General features: G+C 38.8%; 1 protein-coding gene across 2 annotated transcripts in view; it reads left to right on the forward strand.

The window, feature by feature from the left end:
- The first annotated feature begins 8576 nt into the window (after positions 1-8576).
- The window catches only part of FGF12 (fibroblast growth factor 12), a 586791-nt gene continuing 571623 nt past the window's right edge, over positions 8577-23744 (forward strand). The window contains exons 1-3 of one of the 2 annotated variants that reach the window (XM_059163132.1): positions 8577-8710; positions 8871-9013; positions 11169-11219. Coding sequence is in view for 1 of the 2 variants with exons in the window: in XM_059163131.1 (XP_059019114.1) it covers positions 9001-9013 (13 nt within the window). In the remaining variant the exon portion in view is untranslated. The remainder of the gene's footprint in view (positions 8711-8870; positions 9014-11168; positions 11220-23744) is intronic. The other variant, XM_059163131.1, reaches the window with a different exon arrangement.

Genomic DNA, 23744 nt, shown 5'->3' on the forward strand with positions numbered 1-23744 from the left:
AGAGACCTTTGCTTCTACAGCCTGAAGATTTAGAGAGAACTGAGTAAGAATAAAGTAGATTGATGGGCAACACTGAGAAATCCAGTAGTAGTTGAGTGCAGAACAAGCTCTGCTATTCAGAGTTCACTTTTATTTACTCACGGGGTAAAATTAATAAGTGATGCACCTGAAATGTAAGTTCCAGGACGTCTTGGCTCCTTCCACAGTTTGGCTGTTGTGAACATTGCTGCTATGAACTTTGAGGTACAGATAGATCATAGGGGAAAGGAGGGAAAACTGAATGGGAAGAAATCAGAGAGGGAGCCAAACCATGAGAAACTCTTGACCCTGGAAAACAAAATGAGGACTGTGGAGAGGGAGGAGGGTCGGGGGATGGGCTGACTGGGTGATGGGCATTAAGGAGGGCACATGATGTGATGAGCACTGGATGTTGTTATATGCAAGTGATGAATCATTGAACACTACACTAAAAACTAACAATGTACTGTATGTTGGCTAATTTGAGTTTAAAAAGAAAGAAAGAAAGAAAGAAAAAGAAAGAAAGAGACTTTTAGGAAAAACCTGGTCCTTCATTCATTTAGTCATTGACTCTCTGATTCATTAATGAAATCAGAAAATAATAATTCTATATCTACCATGTACTGGGCACTATGCTATATGATAGAAATACTCTTTAGACAAACATTAGTAAATGATAGGCATGAATGAACAGTACTGAAAATACTATGAAAATTCAGAGATCATTCCTCAGGATAAGTTTTAACTGGAATCTGAAGAATAAGTTAGTTTCCTAGGCTGAGAAAGAGTGAATCCAAAGGATCCGTCCAATCCCATAGCTCTACGAAATTGAATTTTTCCTTCTTTATTTATTATAGCCCTGCATCATCTGCTAACTTGGGTTGCTGGTATGATGTAGGTGGTGAAAAAGAATGGAACAAGTGAAAAGATAGAGAGGAGAAAGGGGCAGAGAGGTAGGTAGAAGAAGACTTTTTTTAAAAAAAAGATTTTATTTATTTATTTGAGAGAGAGACAGTGAGAGAGAACATGAGTGAGGAGAAGGTCAGAGAGAGAAGCAGACTCCCCATGGAGCTGGGAGACCGATGCGGGACTCGATCCCGGGACTCCGGGATCATGACCTGAGCCGAAGGCAGTTGTCCAACCAACTGAGCCACCCAGGCGTCCCAGAAGAAGACTATTTTGATGGGATTTGTAACTTCTCATTCAGTGGTTGAACAGTATTCATGGGGCCTAGTAGATTACTCTTTCTTCACTTCCACATATTCTTTGTTTTGTATGCAAGTACTTCATATTTCATCAATATAGGAAATATCAGTGGCAGTATAATAATGGGTCAAAAGACTGACTTTGGATTCATGCAGTTCCAAGTTTAGTTCTGAGAGTCTTTACCTCTCTGGCGATCAGTTTCTCATTTATAAATTGAAGGAGTTGGGCTAGAGGAACCCCAGTGGTCCTTTGACCTCTGACATCAATGCTAAAAGGAATGTGGCATCCTGTGTGATAACCAAGGGTTAGCATGCTTTCTAATAGGCTGTGGTCCACATGCAGAGACTCCCAGTGTAGGGGTTGGAAGGGGCCTTATAGATTATGTTGTTCCAGTCTTTTGTTTCACAGAGGAAGAAACCAGGATTATGTCTCAACCCTTCCCATATCATTGCAATAATGGCTATTAATTATTAATTATGTATACCTTGCAGTTCTTCAGAGAGAAGGGAAAAATGTTTATTCAATGAATCTGGAAGGGATTGGGTAGGCTGATTGAAAGGTTTGCCAGTCATAATATATATATATATATATATTTTTTGCTTGGGTAGCCACAGCTGCTAAGTGAATTGGGATTTGAATATAAACATAAACCAGAAAGATTTTCACCAAGTAAGAACACTAGTAGTGAGAGAAATATATATATATTAAGGGAAAAGCAATTTTAAATTAAGATGGACTTCAAGTAACTTAAGAGAGGGCCTGGGGATATCAGCAGGATCATGGTCTTACAACCTCATAGCCTGGAAGTCAGTATACAAGGTACCCTCTGTGCAGAGCAGCAGATTGGGTCCACCTCTAACTATGACTCTTGTCTTTGCTTCCTTAACATTTAATTCAGTAGAGTCATCTCAGCAGGATAAAATGGTCACAGAGGTTAAAAAAAAAAGTGAAATTCTGGAAAACATTTTTAAAGATGGCAAATATGAAAATCCATTTGTCTTTTTCCTTTCTTTTAAAGTTTTTTTTGGGCAAATTGTAGAGTGTCCTTATTATCAGCCATTGGTTATGAACCTCTAAGTTCCTGTTAATAATGCCCTTGGGCTAATACACCTGTGGGATCCATTGTGCTATTGTATTCTTTTGCTGTTATTTAATTTCAGTTGGCTGAAATTACTTATTAATCTTTTCCTCCCTTTTTAATAGCAAGTTTTTTTGGCACTAGTATCATGGCTAATTGCTTTATTTTTGCATTTTACTTTGCTTGGGTAGCCACAGCTGCTAAGTGAATTGGGATTTGAATATAAACATAAACCAGAAAGATTTTCACCAAGTAAGAACACTAGTAGTGAGAGAAATATTTGTTATTAGTCATCCCACAAATGATACACTGTGCTACATCTCTCTGGCATCATGTAGAACACAGTATGGAGGTGGTTTATCACTGGCAACACATTTAGTATAGTTAGTAACTTTTTCTAGCCCTTTACCAAGATCTTCTGGTTGTGCTTATCAAGTGAAATGAAGAGAGTTCTGAAATAATAGTTTGTAGATTAATACAGCTAGTACAAGTTCTCCAGCCAAAGATTGCACACACATGTGCATATCATTATGGAGAAAGCTGTCATGAAATGGCGCACTAACAGATTTAACTCCTAATTTTGTTTGTAGCTTGGTACTGGACTTGGGAAAAGTTGTTTTCTCCCACTGTGGGCCTCAACTTACTTTCCAATTTTGTATTACAAATGTTTGGATTACAAAATGTATTAAATATTTCAGTTGCAAAACTACAATGTAAATGCTATGATACAAATGGACTCTAGGTACACCCCAATACCTGATAGGTTCTCAATAAATATTTGTTTAATGAATGAATGACAGACTTCGGTTATATTGGTTGACTGTTTTAAGACTACTGATTCATGTGCTATATTTACCAGAAAAAATATTGACCTTCCATATATTTGGAATTTGGGGGTGGGTATAGGGTGAAGAAATGGCTTTGTTGCAAATGATTACCTGCCTTTGAGGTAGCATTTTTATTGTGCATCTCTTTCTTTAAAAATCTATTTATTTATTTGAGAGAGCACGAGCACGACAGGGAGGGGAGAAGGGAGAGAGAATCTTAAGCAAACTCTGTGCTGAGTAAGGGGGCTGATGAGGGGCTTGATCTCAGGATCCTGAGATCATGACCCTGAGATCACAATCTGAGCTAAAACCAAGATTCAGAGGCTTAACTGATTAAGCACCACCCAGATGCCCCTTATTGTGCATCTTTAGACTAAAGCTTGGTATACATTTTGTCTCCTTTTATTGGCTTAGTTTTCATAATGATTCCAATAAGATTTAAGAAGTTACCTTTGCATGTCATTTGCCATGTGATTTCTTATCCCCAAAAGGGAAAAAAAAGGCAATCGGTTGAAAAGTGTTGTTTTTCAATATTCTATTTGGACTGATCATTTCAACCTGTGTGTACTTGGGACCTAAACATTAATGAGATTGGCACACCCCATTTTAAGTGGGCATTATGCCAGTGTAACAGATGGTCCTTGAAATTGTCAGTTGATAGCTTGTGTATAAGTCTCTAATATTGTCAAATGGACAAACTCCTTAACAAGAAATGTCAAAAACGTTTGTCAGTTGGCTTCCAGATGCCTTACCCATGCATCATTACTCTGCCTCACTACTCTGCAATTCTCTTTAGACTCTTAATAGTCCCCTGAGAAATCAATGTTAAAGAATGTGGATGGGTGATTCCTGGGCAAAATACATCCCAATGACCTATATACTCTTCTGCCATTTCTCATCTTTCATAGACTATTCCTTACCTCCATTACACACCTGCGACAAGAATTACTTTTATTGAAACTTTATCACTTACCATTTTCTTCTTAGGAAGACTGTTACTTCACCTTCACCCAAGAAAGAGAGTGAAAAATTCACACACAGTAGGTAATCAAGAAAGGCTTGCCTTCTGAGAGATGCTACCTAATTTCTATAGCATCGTTATTCTCACATGGCTTTTGCCAGGCTGACTCATCATTTTTTTGTCCTTTGAAATTTCTGTCATCTACTTTATTCCTCCTTCTTTTGTAACTAATTTCTTTCAGCTTCCTAGGCTTTTTGTGAAGGCATGGCCCTCCTATTAGCCAGTCCAAGAGATACTTAAACCTAGACCTGATTATTTATGGTCTTTGCCAAAGAGTAGACACTGAGCACATTCGTTAACTGCTTTGTGACAATCTTGCTGCCTCACCGGTCACTTGTGATCCTGTTTACACTGTCAGGATTGCTGATTGATGGTTTTCAGTTGCCAAGTAAACTGGCTTTGTGGCCATGGAAAAAGCATTATTTCATCCAACTCATTCATTTACTCATCAGGTATTAAATCAAATCTTCTAAGTTCCACATGCTGTTCTAGATGCTGCAGATACAACAGTGAACAAGTGGACATAGCCTTTGACCTTGTGGAGCTTACACTCTGGTGGCAGTTTGGAACTGATACCCTCAATAGAGACTGTAACCAATTTGCAGTGAATACTCATTTATAATGGTGAGTTGACTTCAATATTGTCACCAAAAAGAGTTCTAAAGGGTCAGGTGTTAGTTGTTTTTTTTTTTTTTTTTAAGATTATTTATTTATTTATTTGACAGATGGAGATCACAAGTAGGCAGAGAGGCAGGCGGGGGTTGGGGGGGTGGGAAGCAGGCTCCCTGCTGAGCAGAGGACCTGATTGGGGGTGGTGGTGGTCTGGGATCATGCCCTGAGGCGAAGGCAGAGGTTTTAACCCACTGAGCCACCCAGGTGCCCCAGCTGTTTTTGTAATAGATCATGAGTTATAAAAGACGAATAGTAAGAAAATAATGAAGCACAAAAAAGGCCACAAATTCCTTTCAATTTATATTCAGCGCTCTGGAAGAACATAGTGAATATATGGGGGGGAAAATCTATGCTAACCAGTAATTGATCTGACATATTAGCAAGGCTCTTTAATTGTTAATTGTAATGTACTACATTGTTTTTAATTAATTCAATCATTTATTTTGTTTCTGTACATTCTACTAAGAACCAAAGCTAGAGAAACTGAATATGCATACATAGCCAATCAATTACATGGGTTAACCAGAATTAGGCTGGAATGTCAATATTGGTGGTGTTAACTCTCATTCAGTTGTGTAATACAAGTAATATGGCCACGTATCGTCTGAACTAGGACAGTTTTTGATGGTGAAATGGGAAACCCCAATATTAGGGATCTAGTCCTACCCAATTCTTGGCATTTTTAAATAACAAGTTGTCAGGCTAGTTGTGTATTTCTCCTCTTCCAAGTTCATCATCAAACAATTTCATTATAACTAGGTCAAATGATTTCTTATTAACACTTTCAGAAAGCACTTCTGTCCTTAAATCCTTTTTCACTTTGTGTTTTGGAGAGGGGTTGGATTTCTCTTCTTTTCTTTCTTTCTCTTTCTACAATGAGGTATTTGAAGGCATCTAGCCTCTTATTCTTAAAAGCTATGGTCTGGCTAACTGCCCAACCTCATCTGTGCTCCCACTACACCTGTGATAATCTCTACCTTATACCTTACCATATCTTTTAAAATCATTTATGTTTCTATCACCTTTAATAAGCTCTATGCTTCTGTAGGGCAGAGATCATGTTTTATTCATACTTTAACCTGTCTGTGACTCTGGTTGCTCATCTTTAAAACACAGATAATAACAGTACTAACCTCATGGAGTTTTACAAAGATAACATTAACTAAAACATTTGGAATCCTTATAATAGTGTCTGGTACATAAGCAGCTTTTAATAATGTTAGTCCAATATTATTGTCATCATTATTTGTTATCATAATGCCCATAGTCAATGTCATATACACAGAAACATGTATACTACTTATTAATTCATCAAACATTTATTAGTGTTTCCAGTATTCAAGATACTATATACTACCAAGATGAATCAGGAACCTATTTTTTAGTAAGGGTGGGGAAGAGAAATGAGATGTGTATATAAATAATTATAAGTGATTGAAGACAGGTAAAGATACAGCAACACTGTTACTTTTAATAGAGAACATTTTCAGATAATCTTGAGGAAAATGTAAGATTTGCATATGTAGCCATTTGTGTTATTGGTGTCAGGAGGTGAAGATATTATAAGAACGACTATGTAAGTAAAGGTACAAAAAAGTAAAATCTTGAAGTTTGCTTAAGGTAACAGCAAATATTGTCTAGGAGTTAGGGTTGGAGAAGCCTTTAAGGTAGTTTGGATTCAGATAATAAAAAGGTCTCAAATCAGACCACAGATTTTGCATTAGATTTTATTTTCCATTTAATAAAACATCTGGGTTTTAAAAACTATAAATAAAAATAATGAAAATTCATGAACTAGGAGGTTCTCCTTGTTTCCTTTCACTGTAGATAATGGGGAGGTGGCTATACAAAAATCATCCTGGAGGGGCGCCTGGGTGGCTCAGTGGGTTAATGCCCGGGGTCCTGGGATCAAACCCTGCATGGATGGGGCTCTCTGCTCAGCAGGGAGCCTGCTTACCCTCTCTTTCTGCCTACTTGTGATCTCTGTCTGTCAAATAAATAAAATCTTAAAAAAAAAAAATCATCCTGGAGTAGATGGTCAGCTAGGCAGGACCCTTGGGTTCTGAGCCTGGATCAGCTTCAGTATGTCACTCTTACCAAGCCAAGTACTCTTCCTGCCTCTCCATTTGTAAAGTGGTAAATATTAAGGATGTGTCTAGATGGTTCTAAAGGTATCTTCTTTCCTGAAACTTTTGAGAGGGAAAGAACATGTAATGGGTACAGTGTTAGGAGCAGAAATTATTTATTCCAATGAAATAGGTAATTGTTCTTAAGGAACAATTGACTCTACTATCACTCTTCTCTACTTCCTAAAACTATCAAATTTTAAAGAAACCCTGAGTTTTCTGATTTTTCCATGTATTTACTTAGGCATGCAATAGAAAAGCCTAAATATTAGTAGACCCTAGGTTGTGGGCTCTGCTATGCCACACATTCAAGTTTTAACTCCCCAGTGCTAAACGCAGGCAGGTTTTCTCACGTTCAGCAGGAGTCCTCCACTAATAAATGTCCATGTTTGGCTGAACCCTCATCATTAATATTTGTAATCATGGCCCTAAGGCATTGGAAAATCCCAGGATGCTGTCTGAATCACCAGAAGCCTGAATTATAGGCTACCTCAGGTTTCTTATTGGGAGTATATTTTATTGTATTTCAAGGTATTGAAAATTGGGACTAGAATTTAACTGTGGAGGGATCTTTGTGTAATCTGGAGTGTGTGATTTATCCGCACATCTCTCTCCTTAACCATTCCAGATAACAAAGTGTTTTAGGTTTGTTTTTATGCCTGAGAATAAGACTTATTGTGAAGGAGAGAGTCTTCTCTCAGGATAACTTGGACTACTGAAAGAAAAAGATAATAAACATTTTTTCCCTACTAAACATTTTGCAGATAAACAATATATAGTATTGTTTAAAATACTATTTTTAAAATATTCTGATAGAAAAGTAGTACTTCAAGGGATTTTTGGCTTTGCAACCTTCCCTCAGAACCTCACACAAGAAAAACACTCTCTTCCTCTGCATTTGGATGATGATTACATGCATAGTTTTAAAGTACATATTATCAATAAGGTGACTCCCCATATTAGGGGACTTTGCTTCTTGGTAGATTGTTGAAAAGAAGCTAAAAAGAACACCTTACAATGTCTTCAGGGGCTTTGTTGGGAGAACTTTAGAAGCGCTGAAGCCTCTTGGAACAGTTTTGAGGGGAGGCCAAAGAGATCTCAGGGAAGCCAGCAAACTCTGAATCTGAGTAGCAGAGAAGCGGGAGAATATTAACCTTTAATAGGTCCAGGATGACTCCCACCTCATCCCCCCCCAAACAAAACAAAACAAAACAAACAGGGGAATGTAAAGAGAAATATAAAGTCGGGTAAGTGGGTAGAGGAAGGGGAAACATACACCTGGAAAGTTACTGCAGCAACTGAGAACCCCAAATTGAGACCACTGAATAGGATTCATAAATCTCCTCCTCTTCTCCCCCTTCTGCTTCTGAATAAAACCAAACCCAGCTCAGAAACCCTAGCCTCTTGTAAGGCTTCCATAATCCATCCTGGAAAATCGTTTGGGATTGATGCACAATCCCAATCCAATCCATTTTCTAGTTTGCAAAGGAAAATCCGGTCCGGCGTTTATTTTTAGCAGCGCTTCCCTGTGACCGAATGCTACAGCTCTTCAACTGGGATAACTGAGGACCGTATTGGGGAGAGAGGCGGAGGGGGCGGGGGAACGGGAGGCGGCGAAAAGGGGAGGTGGGAGGCCCTGCGCATGCGTGCCAGCGCCCATGCAAATCTGCTGTACATCCAGAGAGCAAAGTGGGATGATCTGTCACTACACCTGCAGCACCACGCTCGGAGGACAGCTCTTGCTCGCAGCTTCCAGACCCAGGTAAAAAAAAAAAAAAAAAAAGAGCGGGCATCGTGCATGCATTTCAATACCAGATGCGCGTCGCAACCTAGCCCCAGTAAAGGCAATCTGCTGCTGCTGCTGCTAAGTGTCCTTTGGTGGCTGATTGCAGCTTCAAGGTTTAAGAAATCCCATCTTTCAGGAAGCCTGAGGGGGAAGGAAGGAAGTACGGGCGAAATCATCAGATTGGCTTCCCAGCTCTGGGAATCTGAAGCGGGCCCACATCTTCCGGCCAACTTCCATTGAACTTCCAGCACTCGAAAGGGACCGAAATGGAGAGCAAAGGTATGTGGTTGTCCCCATCGGGGGACTTCCCGCTGCATGTGCGTGTGGCCAGGGCAGTCCTCAGCGAGGGGACTGCAGTGCTTGGGGAGAGAGCATCATACTAGGTCGATAGGAGGAGATGCTATGTCCGTTGCAGCACCCGGGGAGTGTGGCAGGAAGGCGACTTCTTTTTAACTCCCACCGCTTGGAAGACAGTGTTTAATACTCCATCAGTTGCGTAGTGAAGTGTGATGAGTTTTTTTTTTTTTTTCTTTTTGGGTGGGTGGGGGGAGAGTCTTTAGATGGTGGGGGAGGAGAGAGATGTTGGTAAAGCAGTTTCTTTCCTATAGAATGGATGGGCTCGAATACAGATATTTCATTTGCTTTAGGATTGCTGACAGGCATGTTCGTATCTGATATCCAATAATGCATTGCTATAAAAAATGTTTGGATTTCTCCACCCCCACCCCATAAAGATGGTATTTCTGGGTGTGTATGACCACATCCTACTGCATTTTGAATATATATCAGCAGAGAAATTGGGTCTATTTGAAACAGTGTGCGTTAGAACTGACCTCTAAGGAGAACAGTGTATCAGTACTGCTTGGCTCCCATGCATGATGCATTTACTAGTTCTGGACATGTATACATTAATATTCTCCTTGTAAGCAAATCTGTATACTACACGCATAAGAACTGGTAAATGAACTGTAAAAATCAACTTGTGATGGCATATTTAACACACATAAACAGAATGTAATTTTTGTGAATTGTAAGGTTGGCGATCCTTTGGGTTTAACTCCATCTATGCAGGTTTCTTCTTCCTCCTCCTCTTCTTCCTCCCCCTTAAAACACCCACCAGGTTGCAAGAACCTTGAATGATGTGGTCAGATATCCAGTAGGAACATTGGATGTATTTAATTCTGGTGAAATCAGAAGAAATGATGTCAACTTTTATGAAACTATATTCATTACCCAGAACTCGAGAAGCTATATTTGAAACAAGGTTTTATTTTTAAACCGGGCATGTCAGTCATCGTGGTAATGTGCTCAGAATCAGGGAGTGGTGGTGGGTTACCTATTTCTGAGCTGATTAATAAAAATGAAGTGTTGAATGATAGCAGGTATGTGTTCAAGAAAGTATTTTAAGTATTTCATTAGAAGGCTTAAGTATTTGAACCTAGGTGAGGACTTACAGTGTGAAGAGAACTAAATTGACATGGATTTAGACTGGTTGGCAATTTTCAAAGTAGACAAATTATTCTTATGATTTGCTGATGGGCATTTCTATGATCGACAGTGATGTACATAGATGAGAGGATCCATGTCTCCATATACACGAGGCATATATTTATTAACTCTCTTCTGTAATCCATTTTTAATGGAGAAGCCAGTTTTAACTCATAGAGGTCTGTAATATCCTAGTTGATTAAGTATTTCTGGCACATAAGTTAACAACAGAGAAAGTATCATTTTACTCTAAAGCAGTTTTTTGTACTCAGATGACACCTGCTATTTGGTTATTTGGCAAGGGTTCTTAGTAACACTTTTGCCTCCGATTTATACACTAATTCTTGATCCATGATATAAAGAGGATTTATCTCTTGGTGATACTTTTTTTTAAAATTTCCCTTCTTTGCCCATAAAATATGATACCTGTCACTCAAATTTCCAGGTGGTTTATATCTCGGATCGATAACAGTAGTGTTCTAGCTATTAAGTACTGCTAGTCTTGGGAATTTGGAATGGAGAAAAAAATATATCTAAGAAGAATCAGGCCAGAAGTTCTATGCCAATCCAGAGTGCAGTGATACAGGCGTGATTCACAGCACCGACCCAAAGGCAATGAAGAATTTTGCCCCAAGCCAATATTGTGGTCATTTTGCAGAGGTAGCGTAAGTACCTGGATCAGGTAAAAGACACATTGCAAGTAGTTATACATTTAGTTCTTAGACTCCCTTATAACACTGAATTAGCCAGGTAGTGATCATATTAAGAATGGCTAATTACTTAAACATTGTCCTCACTTTCTCAGTTGATGCAAAAGGCACAGCTAACAATGGTAGCTAACTTGAAATTTTTATTCGAGAAGAAAGAGAAAGAGTATAGTAAGAGGAGTGTATCCATATTTTATTCTAATCTGTGTGTCTTTCATACTTTATGCTGTCATGTGCAGACTTCTTCCCCCAGCAGATTTCAGTTTAATTCTAGGAAGACATTCTCAAATGTAAGTACATTAAAAATTTTTTTTTTTCTACTGGAAACTCTAACACAGATTCAAATAGTGTTATTGCATGACTCAGTTGAAGGTTCAAGAGTTCTCCATTTTATAAAAGAATTAAATGGCCCAATTAACTTTAAATCTCATTGCCAGCCTTTGACATCCTTCATGTTACCTCCAACATTTGAAAAACGTTTCTTAGAACACTTGTCCAGAGTCTCAAGCAGAACATGTCATTTATAAATAAGATAAAAAATGTTTGCCCCCTTACTTAGTACTTTGCATCACTTCCTATCATCTAGGGTAAGGAAGAGAGGAAAATGAATCAATAGACTGAACAATCAATCAAGATTTAATTTTAGAGATTTTTATGTACATGGTAATTAATATCACCTCAAAGATTTGGGTTGGTGCACAGTCTGACCAACTTTGACAGAATTTGTGCCTTGTACTGGTTCACAGACTTCACTGTGCATTAGTATTCCCTGGCATGCTTCTTAAACATCCTTATGCCCTGCCAAAGCCATCCCAGTGACATCAGAATGTTGAGGTGAGAGAAGCACAGGTGTTTGTTTGTTTGTTTTAAGGTGCCAGGTGTGGCATTGTTTGGGAGCCACTCATTTAGACTTTTGATAACCAAAATGTGATTTGAAAACTGGTCTTTTTAGAACCACAAAATCTGGATCTTTACTACAGGCTTATTGAGTCAGAATCTGATTTTTAACAACATCGCCAGGTAATGTACATGCAGATTAAGTTTGGGATGCATTGATTAAGTGTCAGGAAAGCGGTTCTTTGTCCCGTTCTCTCTCTTCTACGTTGTTTTTTTCCTTTTCTGCCTGCACCACATCTTTTCTTTGTTAAGCTAGATTCTCAACCTCAGGCTGGCATATTAGAAACACCTGTGGAGCACTGAAAGCATAAAGATGCTTAGGGAACCCTTCTAGACATTCTAATTTAATTGGTTCTGGAGTGGGACCTTAGTGTAGGTATTTTTAAAAAGCTCCCCAGGTGATGCTAATGGGTGGTCAGACTCAACCACTGGCCTAGGCCCTTGCTGCTCAAGGTGTAGCCCATAGTCAAGTAGTATTAACATCATCTGGGATGCAGAAACTCAGGCCCTACCCTAGACTTACTGAATCCAGTAGGTCTTTCAGGAAAATCTGCTGGTTGTTCACATGCACATTAAAATTTAAGCAGCACTGGTCTAGATCTTAGGGAACTGACTGTATCTGAGACTGCCAGATCAGTCTAGAGGATGTGATATCCTCGAATCAATACGGAAGCTCCTGAATATGTGATTATGTTCAAGGTCTTTGGTTGGTTTTGGAAAAATGGAGATGAGATGATAAGAAATTCCTTGCTTCATAGTTAGATCAGAAAATGGACTAATTTTTAAATACCCTCTTGCTTTTCCTCAAGCCATTTGTTTTCAACACTTATTCTATAGGTTCAATCTGAGCTTCTAACCACCTCCTTGGTATTAACCCAGATTAGTGTGATGTTAGACTGCTTAAATCAGGGTATGTCTTACAGGGAATATAGCCTTAGCCTCTTCCCATGATTATATGTCCCTGTTCAACTCTTTTGAGATTCATTTTATGTACCCCTTGCTCCATAAAATCTTCTCTGACCTCCCACACCTAATTAGTATTTTGTTGGCATACTTTATATGACCTAAGTACCTTTTTGTCCCCCATGTAAGACATTTCCTACAATCAGCATTGCAGTTTTTGTGTTCTTTACTTAATTAATATTTATTGAGCACCTGGTATATTCTCAGTGTGCTTACTCCTGAGACTGTAAAAGAACATGAAGATGCAATTTCCGGTCTTAAAGATCTCCCTCTCAAGTCTCCACTAATAGATTAACCTTCCTGTGGGCATCATTTGAACCTAACATTCCTGCAGCTACCCAGCTGCCGGCTTCAGACAAAATGTTTTTGTTTACTATAGGTTACATGTGTTGAATTGAATGGTCTTACTTAGTTTACCAGGCCGTGTTCATGCATCCAGGAGATGGTACATTGGAAAAGGTGAAGGATGTTTGGCTACCAAAAACACCGGTTTAATTCCAGACCACAGAACTCAGTAACGTGACCTGCTTTCTCTGTAGAGAACTGCGCATGTATTCCCAGTGAAGATTCACCTCTGTTCTGGGTTTCACACCAATCATTAGAGTCGAACCAGGGGCTGGTTTATTTAAGGCATAGAACAGTCATTTCTTAGAAACCAGGGTGGTCCACTCTGCAGGAGAGAAAGGAAATATATATGAAGTAACTAGTTTAGCAGAGAGGGGAAGTGATTTTAAGAAAAGCTATTTTGTGGTTAGAAAAGAATCCAAAATTCTGAGCCATTGTGGTGGGATAAGCAAAACTTTAAGGCAGTGAAAAGCATCTAGAATAGGCATTGGGCTTAGGAGATCCGTGTTCCTACCCGGTTCTAATATGTAACCTTGGACAAATCATTTTCCCTCTCTGAGTCTCCTGATTCTTCAATATTCAAGGGAGTTCATTTCATTCAATTCAAAATATTTATTTAGCTGCTGCATTGTTCCAAGCACATTGTTAAATGCAGGGGAGGGGAAAGAAATAGTGTATTGGTTTGCTTTCTAGAAGCTTCCAGTCTTGGGGTACATGGACAGGCCCAAGAGTTGTTGATTTCCAACATGGTGTGTTTTTTCCTCATTCATTTTTCAGAGTTCTAATGGTTGGAATAAAGTCTTCCAGTGATTGTGGCTTCTGTAGATGCTTTTCACATTTCACAGCAACAGTGCCTACCTTTTGTTCCTCCTTTGGTTTATCGACACAAAGTTGTTGTGTGGGGAAAACATTTGAACTCAAGCTAAGTATTCTAAAAGTGGTACTGACTGACCAGCTCCCTTGCTAGTAACCTATTGTCTGACTTAGGTGCTTATCATGAGGCTTGTTAGCATTGGGAATGAGTCTAGAGGTGGTCAGGAGTGTCATCTCCTTATCTCTGTCTTGTTATTGCCTTTAAGCTTCTGATGTACTGACCCTATTAGGCATGGTGTTCTGTACCCATTAAGTGGCCAATTGTGGTATATTGGATTTTCTGACTTGTTACATACTAGCAGTCATAAATAACATTCATGAGATACTTTGTATCTTTCAGAGGGCTTTTAATATATATCATTGCCCTTCAAACCCTGTGGTCAGGCATTTTAACTTCATTTTAGAGATAAAAAACAGAGGCTCAGAAAGACTAAGTGACTTAGGCAGCTCATCTTATTTTTGTTTCTCTGTAAAATAAGAATTAATTAATAATAAAATAAATAATAAGTACATAAAATAAATAATATAATATATACTAACATAATATAATATAAATAATAAAATAAAAGAAATAATAAAATAAAATAAGAATCATTTTATTATTTATTTATTTATTTATTATTTATTTATTTTATTATTTTATTATTATCCCCAAGCCCCATACCATACTATCATGATTATGAGATAAAACTTATAGCAGTAAAGCAGGTAGAGTTCCCTAGAATTATTGTCTTTTGGTACTATTAGCTGTTTGTATTTTCATGAGAACTGAGATCCTGGAGGGGAACAACTGGTCCTTCGCCAACTTTGTATGCCGTAAAGATGCTCAACAAATCATCTCCATTCCTTTTGTGCATATTCGGTATTTCTGTAGTAATTTCTCAGACATCTGCATTTGTCTCTGTTTTGCTGGGACTTAGTCGTGAGGCAGTTACATAACATCGTGTGGGTTTGGGGATGGAGATGCATTAGGTCCAGTATTACACCTTGAATGGGTTTCAGACACTGACCACGTGAAATCAGATGATTAATAGCATTCTCCATCAGAGGTACACATCAGAGTCATTGAGAATGCATGGGACACGGGACTGGGGTATTTACAAAGCACCTTAGATGATTAAGGTATTCACTTTCCATTATGAGTCAATAGATGAGCCACAGGGGATTATGAAACCATAACATGCACCTGAATCCTTTATCAGGAACACTAAGGACTCCTACTGCCTGGATCTTGAGTATTATTATCTATAGTGTTAAGAGAGTGACGTGTAGACAAGAGACCTAATTCCTGTACTACAGGCTTGGGATAGCAAATAGACAGGTCAGTAGATGGTAAGTGTCTGAGGCTAAGAAGACACATCGTTTCCCCCAATATCTTTGTCTTCATCTCCTCATTAGCATCCTTGCATTCAGAACATGGTGGATGTTTTTTCTTTTCTTCCCCCCCACCCCCCCAGGATCTCTGCCTATAGTTCTAATTTTAGTTGGCTCTTCTCTCCATTTACTTTTTTTTCTTTTAAAGATTTTATTTATTTATTTGACAGAGATCACAAGTAGGCAGAGAGGCAGGCAGAGAGAGAGAGGAAGGGAAGCAGGCTCCCCACTGAGCAGAGAGCCCGATGTGGGGCTCAATCCCAGGACCTGGGATCATGACCTGAGCCGAAGGCAGAGGCTTTAAGCCACTGAGTCACCCAGGCACCCCTCTCCATTTACTTTTTGAAACAGTCTCTGTCTCCTTGTCTTTGGGAATGTGGGACTCCCTCCCCCTGGTGGTATTTTATTGGCGTGATGAACCTGATGGCACCTTGGAAGAAGTCCCAAAGGACACCTGTTGCTCCTCCACAGACCATTTTTCTTTTTTTCAAAACATATATTGGCTTTTTAGCCAAAAGACCCCCCCCCCCCCCAAGCACTGATTCAGAGAGCACAGATTGAAAGTGGTCTTTAAACTCTGCAAAAGAAGGGAAGGAAGCTGCTATTCAGTGGTTAGATTTTTGTTTCTCTCCTGTTTCTGGACTGCCAATAGCCTGAGAAGCAGCCCAAAGGCACTCGACTGTAAAAACACAACACAACACAACACAACATAACACCACACCACACCCAGAAGCTTTAAGAGGCCATTTAGAAAATAACTAAACATATCGGGACGCCTGGGTGGCTCAGTTGGTTAAGCGGCTGCCTTCAGCTCAGATCATGATCCCAGCATCCTGGGATCGAGTCCCACATCGGGCTCCTTGCTCCGCAGGGAGCCTGCTTCTCCCTCTGACTCTGCCTTCCACTCTGTCTGCCTGTGCTCGCTCTCTCTCTGACAAATAAATAAATAAATAATCTTTAAAAAAAAAAAAAAAAAAAAAAAAAAAAAAAAAAAGAAAATAACTAAACATATCAAAGATTCCCTTAGCTAGGAGGCAGGAGGAAGCAGCAATGCCAATCTGCGGATAATGTGTCCATCTCTCCCTACCCCATTCATTCCTACCGTTATCACCCATGTAGAACAATCAGACTTTCCTTTAATCCGCAAATACTGATAACATGCAAATAGGTTGAGCAGAGCTTAACACTAGGTGAACTGGGACATTCCTTTTCAACTTTTTGGAAACCAAAAACCTAGATATGTTTCTGACTTCCAAAAAAAAGTGACATAATTATTCTAATTGTTAAAATCTGCTAAGTTTAAAATTAGATTACTTATGCAGTTTTCTCCTAAAGCACTTTCATTTCAAAATATTTTTAACATTTCTAGTACTATTTAAAATTGAATTTGATTTACTTCTTTTTCTCTTCTTGGATTTAAAGGAGAATATTTGCTATATGTCAAGAAAAAGGTTGCCATGTAAATCACACTTTATTTGCAAGTCTACCAATGATTTAAAATGAGATGTCCTGAGTACTTTTTCCCAGTAGGCTTTGCATCAGCATCATCGTAAAAAGCAAAGTGATGATGCAAATAAAGCAAACCCTCAATAATATTGAGGCAAGGGAGACAACCAAACAGGAGGGGAGGGAGGCGGGGGGTGGGCTAAATGGCTGCTGAGGATTAAGGTGTGCATTTGTGGTTTAAGTACTGGGTATTGTATGTAAGTGATGAATCAGGAAATTCTACTCCTGAAACTAATATTGCACTATATGTTAGCTGACTGGAATTTAAATACAAACTTGAAACAAAAAAGTAAAGACTTTGTTTAAAACAACAACAACACTAGTATTAAACTAGATGCTAGAAAACCTGGATTCAGGTTCTAGTCCCTGTATTCAGTGGTCGGACAATCTCTTGAGAGATTGAGAGAACAATCTCTTCCTTCTTGTCTCTGGAGCTCAGTGTCCTAAGCCGCCTTTTTTTTTTTTTTTTTTTTTTTTTAACTCTATTTGCCTATTGATTTCTACTTTTTAAAAAAGAAACTGCTTTTTCAGCTAGTATATAATCTTCCTTTACTTCATCCTTTTTAGACTTGAAGTCTATGAAAAATAAAACGTGGTGGTCATAACTACCACATTAATTTTTAAGGACCCGCTGTAGGATTGAGCTAGTTTTGGAATACTGTGAGTTGTGTGACTAACATTACTGGGTCTGTAACTGAGCTGAGCAATTAACTTGGTTCCAAGTCAGAAAGGACTAAGATGAGGAAGAGAAATTGCTATGTGCCTGGCATTTGTAGATTACATGATCATGGCCAAATATAGCCCCGGGTATGTCTGACATGTGAGGGCTGAGGGGGCTTTGTGGCAAAGACCCTGGCTGGGGAGTCTGAAGATTTGGACTTGAGTCCTGTTTCCCACCCCAAATCATGATGAGTTTGAACTAGTTACTTCTTTCTCTGGTCTTGTTTCTTCATCTGTGAAGTATAAATGGAGTAGAGGCAAGATTCATTTAATCTCTGGGATTGTCGGAACCAGCATTTGTGAGGTATTTATGTAGGGACTACAGTGGATTAAATTCTGTTTAAGGATTTATGGTTGGTGCCTTGGTCTCTCCTATTTCTTTGGCTGAGTGACATGTTTGCTCAGCAGATTGTACATTATGGTTTTATAACTTTTTTTTTAACCTCACATGTGTCTTCTTTACAATTAAGATTAGTTTATTTATACATCAGTCATATGTGAAGTTGATTTGGTAGCTATGGCTTTCTCCTTTCTCCCAACCTAACTGCACCTCACCACTAAAAAAAAAGTAAAGACTAAAAGAATAATGCAAGGGATCCAAGTGTCTAAGTGCTGAGTGTTTTAGTGACATAAGAGAAGGAGATTTGATTTTCTTTTAGCTCTCAATCAGCAGTAATATATTATTCAAAAATAATTGCATTTAGTCCTTCAATCTTCAAACAATTTAAAAACCAATAACTATCTCTTCTGATATTTGATTGGCTACTGGTCATTCTAGATAGAAGATACAGTTTTGCTTTCAGATGAAAGTGATCCAAAGTCTAAGAGTTTCATGGTTAATAAGCTAAATTTCTTTATTGCACAAAGAATGAAATATAATGATGAGGTTGGAGTGTTTAACAGGAATGTGTTGATGAACATGAGCTATGATCAGAAATACTCATGACATGATGGTACTTACAAAAACCAGTGATGTGGTTCTATGTACCGATTATATTAATGTGAAATTTATATGTCCATGGACAAAGAGTAGATATTAATATGCAAGAAATGGCAATATTTGGGTAATGATAATTGGATTTTGAAAGGATCTATTCCCCATTTTTAAATTTTTCACTAATATTTAAGTTTGTTTTTAAATAAAACAAAGGACCACTAGGTATTTGAGCCTAGTGATAAACTTTTAAACAGATCTACTCAGACTGAACTCAAGCAAATCTCTCTATTCTTGGTTTTATGCTTTATTCACATGAGTCATTAAAAGGACATTTGAAGAGGGGTGCCTGGGTGGCTCAGTGGGTTAAGGGTCTGGCTCTTTGTTTCAGCTTGGATCATGATCTCAGGGTCCTGTGATCAAGCATCGGGTTAGTCTCCATGCTCTAGAGATTGCTTGGAATTCTCTCTCTGGCCCTCCCTCACCCCTGTGCAGGCCCATGCTTGCTTGGGTGCGCCAATGCTGCTCTCTCTCTCTCTCTCCAACAACAACAACAAAAGGAAGATAGAACATTCGAAGAGATTACTGTCTTTTGAAATAATGCTTATGTAGCTTTTGCTCTGTACCAAGTGCTGTGTTTTACATATATTGACTCATTTAATCCTAGTAACAATACAGTGAGTCAGACACTATTGTTATTCCAATTTTAGGGAGTGGAAAAACCAGGTTTAGTGACTTAAAGTATCCAGCCGGGATCCCAGAGCTAGGAAGTGGGAGACTATCTTCTTAGTCTGTGAGTTTAACCCCTTCTGAACGTCTAAGGCTTATTTTGCTCTAGTCTGGTAAGTCAGTTAACCTTCCATTGTTGCTGAAAAATTAGCTCAGCTGTGCACACTCATATGAAATGTGTACATTTCATTAACCTTTAGGAAGCCTGATCTCCGTAGGCTCAGTCTCCCCCAAGCCCGGGGCCAACGAGAGCTGATTTAGGGAATCTCTCGGAGTTCCTGCGTGCTATCAGGTGGGTATGAGAAAGAGCCCTCTGCTCCAGTGTGCCTTCAGTTGACTTCCAAACCCAACAGCTTAAGGAAGCATGGGGTTACAACTTCCTTTTTTTTCCCCTCTTTACCTCACCTCGAATAATTGTCTTGCTTATCTGGGAAGCTCAGTGGTATGGTAGAAAGATTATAAGGCATAGCAACTTGTTAATGCTTTTGCCTTGGGCCAGATCTATCTCTGTGTCTTTGCCTCTTCATTTGTACCACATCTCTTTTAAGTTAATGGAACAAGGAAGGAAAATATATATAAGGAACCAAGCATAAAATCAGTTCTCAATAACAAGAGCATTGCTTTTGTGGTTACTATTTGACCCTTAAGCTCACTACTTCCTCTGTTCCTGAATGGGGCTGGATTCGTATCTCAAACTCCCCATTACCATGTTAGCTTGGTTCTAGGGAACTAGATGCAGCTTCTGGTGTCCTTCACACCATAGGAACACTCCTGATACATGACAGGATCCCTGCTTGATGTTGGAAACTGCTACCTGTCTTACTCATAGTGCCATATTCTTTCCTCCCCCTGTCATTCCCTTCTTCCTCCTTTGACATGAGCTATGATGTGTCTAGAATTGGTTCTACTCTTCCCTTCTCTTGAGACTGCTGACCTTGCTGCCATCAGGAGTTTTTTTCTTTATCTTGCCTAATTTATGCTCACTTATTTTTCTTATTTTTCTCTGGTTGGAGACACCAGAATGCCATGCAACTGTGGTGTATGGTTCAAAATGATAGTTGTGTGTGTGTGTGTGTGTGTGTGTGTGTGTGTGTTTAAATTTTATTTATTTATTTGACAGACAGAGATCATAAGTAGGCAGAGAGGCAGGCTGGGGGGGGGGGGAAGCAGGCTCCCTGCTGAGCAGAGAGCCTGATGTGGGGCTTGATCCCAGGACCCTGAGATCATGACCTGAGCCAAAAGCAGAGGCTTAACCCACTGAGCCACCCAGGTGCCCCAAAAAGGTTGTTTTTAAGACATACTGCTTTTATCACACTCTAAAAATTGAAGAGTAGTGACATTGGTTAATCTACTGCCTTTTTTAAGTCAGAATTTTACTAATTTGTTTCCATTATCTGGCCTAAAGTGAAGTCCAGTTTCCTCAGGTTATGTAGACAAGGTTCTCTTGTACCTTGTTATTGAAGATAGAAATAAATGTGTATTTTGCTGATTTTTTTTTAAAAGATTTTATTTATTTGACAGAGAGAGATCAAAAGTAGTCAGAGAGGCAGGCAGAGAGAGAGGAGGAGGCAGGCTCCCTACTGAGCAGAGAGCCCAATGCGGGGCTTGATCCCAGGACCCTGAGATCATGACCTGAGCCGAAGACAGAGGCTTAACCCACTGAGCCACCCAGGTGCCCCTATTTTGCTGATTCTTGAGGAATGTTAGAATAAAGGATCATGGGTGGGATTCCCATGAAGAAAACATATAGCTTAAAAGAGTCAGCAAGACTATTCCTAGAAAATCAGCCCAGTACAACCACACTGGTTATTATTAATAATGTAAACAAATAATACATGTATACAAATAATAGGTTTTTGGATGAATTATTTATCCATTTATCTGTGCCACACACATTACTTGCTATTGGGATTAAAAATGAAAAAAGACAGTTTCTGACCTCATGGAGACCTCATAGACCAGCTTTTGAAGATAGTAGACACAAACAGAAGTCTGGGAAGAGCTGACAGCTGGCAGTGCATGGGAAAATTTAGTTTCAATTTTAAATTTACTTGTAATATCACATCTTCTGTGTGGATTGCTCTGGCTAGGTGTTAACAGGCCAGGAACCAATGAATATGACAAGTTTCTATCCTTTCCTATCACACCAGATATAGAAATATAATCTGTGGAAATACAGGGAAGGGAGTTGGCATTTGAGCTGGGTCTTGCAGAAAGGAGGAATGGAAACATTGGAAAAGTATTGCAGAGGGTAGACTAGTAGGAGCAGAGGTATAGATTCATTGGTAAACATGTTGCAACTAGAAAAATTTTAAGTGGTTGGTCGATTCATTCATCTAGCAACTATTTGTCATGCTGGACGCTGTTCCAGGTGCTGAATATGGTAGTGACAAGTGTCCGCTCTCATGAAGCAGGTAGGTTTGGGGACAGGATATGATGAATGAGGAATCATGAAAGAGTGGGAGAAAATTGTGGAGGCTTGTTAAAATTACATATTATAGGTGATGATAACTTACATTTCAAAAACATTAATTAATGTAATTATCTTTAAAGATTAGATTCCCAGGGCTTTTACAGTATAATTCTACTGGCAAAGCTTCAGTTATTCCCTAGCTTTTCAAGAAAACTTCCACTTTACAAAGCAAGATACACCTATAAGCCTACTGCCATGGTCAGAGGAAACACTATGATCCAATATTTCACTCTATGACTCTTGCCAGTCTCTTATGCTGAGACACTTTCCTTGCTTAATGAAACAGTGAATTTCACTTCTGTTCACTTTTGGTTCTCAGTCCCTTGAAGTTTTTGCATTGAAAATTACAGTTTGGCGTTTAGGAGAAAGGGCCAGAGAATCTTTTTGAAATGTGTCAAGTTCAAAAATTGCTCCCTGAAGGTCTATAAATGATTATCAAGACTCAGAATTATGACAGGGCAAAAACTACACAAGTACTAATATACATGTATTTTGCAACTGTGTTACATGAAACTGTTCAAACCCTCTGGCCCTTAAGATATGAAGACTCATGGTGAGAAATATATTTGACTTCAAACTTACCGTCACTCTTTCAATGGTAAATTTTGATTTTCTGGCTATCTTTCTTTAGAGAAGATAGGGAAATTAAAAAGAGCAGTTTCTGAACCCAATTTTGGTTTTGACTTTTCTCTGCACAATTCCTAGCCGATGACATTGGATGAGGTTCCTAATCTCCTGACTGTAGATTTTATCATCTACATAATGGAGAGAGTAATAGCATATATTAAAGGAGTTGTTTTGAGGATTAAATGAGATAATATATTAAAGTGTTTACTACACTGCCTGACATATGGTAAGCACTTAACAAAATGTAGCTATCATTAACTATCCCGAGACTACTTCATTACAACCTAAAGTCAAAGCCATGGCTTTTGCTGAGTCTGATGGATTCTGGTTTGCTTAATTATTAAAATGAATTTCAAGCATAATATTCCAGTCTGAATCTCTAGTTTTAGCTCAACACAGAGCTGTAAAATACAGTAACCCCTCAGGGATACTGCTTTGGGATCAAAGTCTTAAAATTGTTCCAGGAAGATAATTCCTTTCAAACTGGACAACGATAATCAATGGTTGAAATCTAGAATACCACATTGTATAGAAAAGGTCTCATCCTGGCTGGTGAAAGATTTATGAACAAGATTTTGAACCATCAGCAGATGGTTTTCATCTAATGGCCATAAGGAGCAGTTAGACAAAAGGCAAGGACAGCCTTGTCTTTTCTTTGAGCAGCCTCTTTTGATCTTGACTGGCCACTGAATCATGTCTCTGTAAGGTTGTGAGGGTGTCGGGAGCCACTGCTCCTTCTTGTGCTACTCATTCCTTCAAAAATGTTTCTAGAACAAGAAAGTTATGAAGATAATACCTCATGAATAAAATTTAAGGTGATTTCTTCCTTTTCTTTCTTTCTTTTTTTTTTTGTTATGTTTGTCACAGTTACAGAAAGCATATTCTCCAAGATAGTTCCTTGTTTCTTCCCTCATTTTTTTTTTCTTTCCAGAAACAATCTCTTTCAACTCTTTTTTGATATTTATTCGGATACTTTGAATACTACTCTATTCTTGCTGCCTTTGAATTTCTCAGCTCTGTTGTTGATGGAAATGAACCTTGGAAATGAACTTTCCATCTCTTTTCATGAGCCCATTCTCACCACCACAGACATCCTTTATCCCCCCACCCCCCAGCCCCCCAATCTTCCCAGGGCTGTTACATCTGGTACTTTGGTTGGATCAGTATTTAGTAATTACATTATTACAACCACGTAAATATTTTTTGTGACTAAGCCACGTTAAGCTATGATTATGCTTCCTTTCCTCTTAAGATTTTGTGTTTTTTTTTCTGTGATTGATAGCTGTCTTGTTTTTTTGTTTGTTTGTTTGCTCAGCTCTCTTCATAATTTTTAAACTACAAGTCTCTGCCAGAGTTCCAAATCTCATCTCAAGA

The sequence above is a fragment of the Mustela lutreola genome, chromosome 2 (assembly GCF_030435805.1).
Source record: "Mustela lutreola isolate mMusLut2 chromosome 2, mMusLut2.pri, whole genome shotgun sequence".
Lineage (NCBI taxonomy): Eukaryota > Metazoa > Chordata > Mammalia > Carnivora > Mustelidae > Mustela > Mustela lutreola.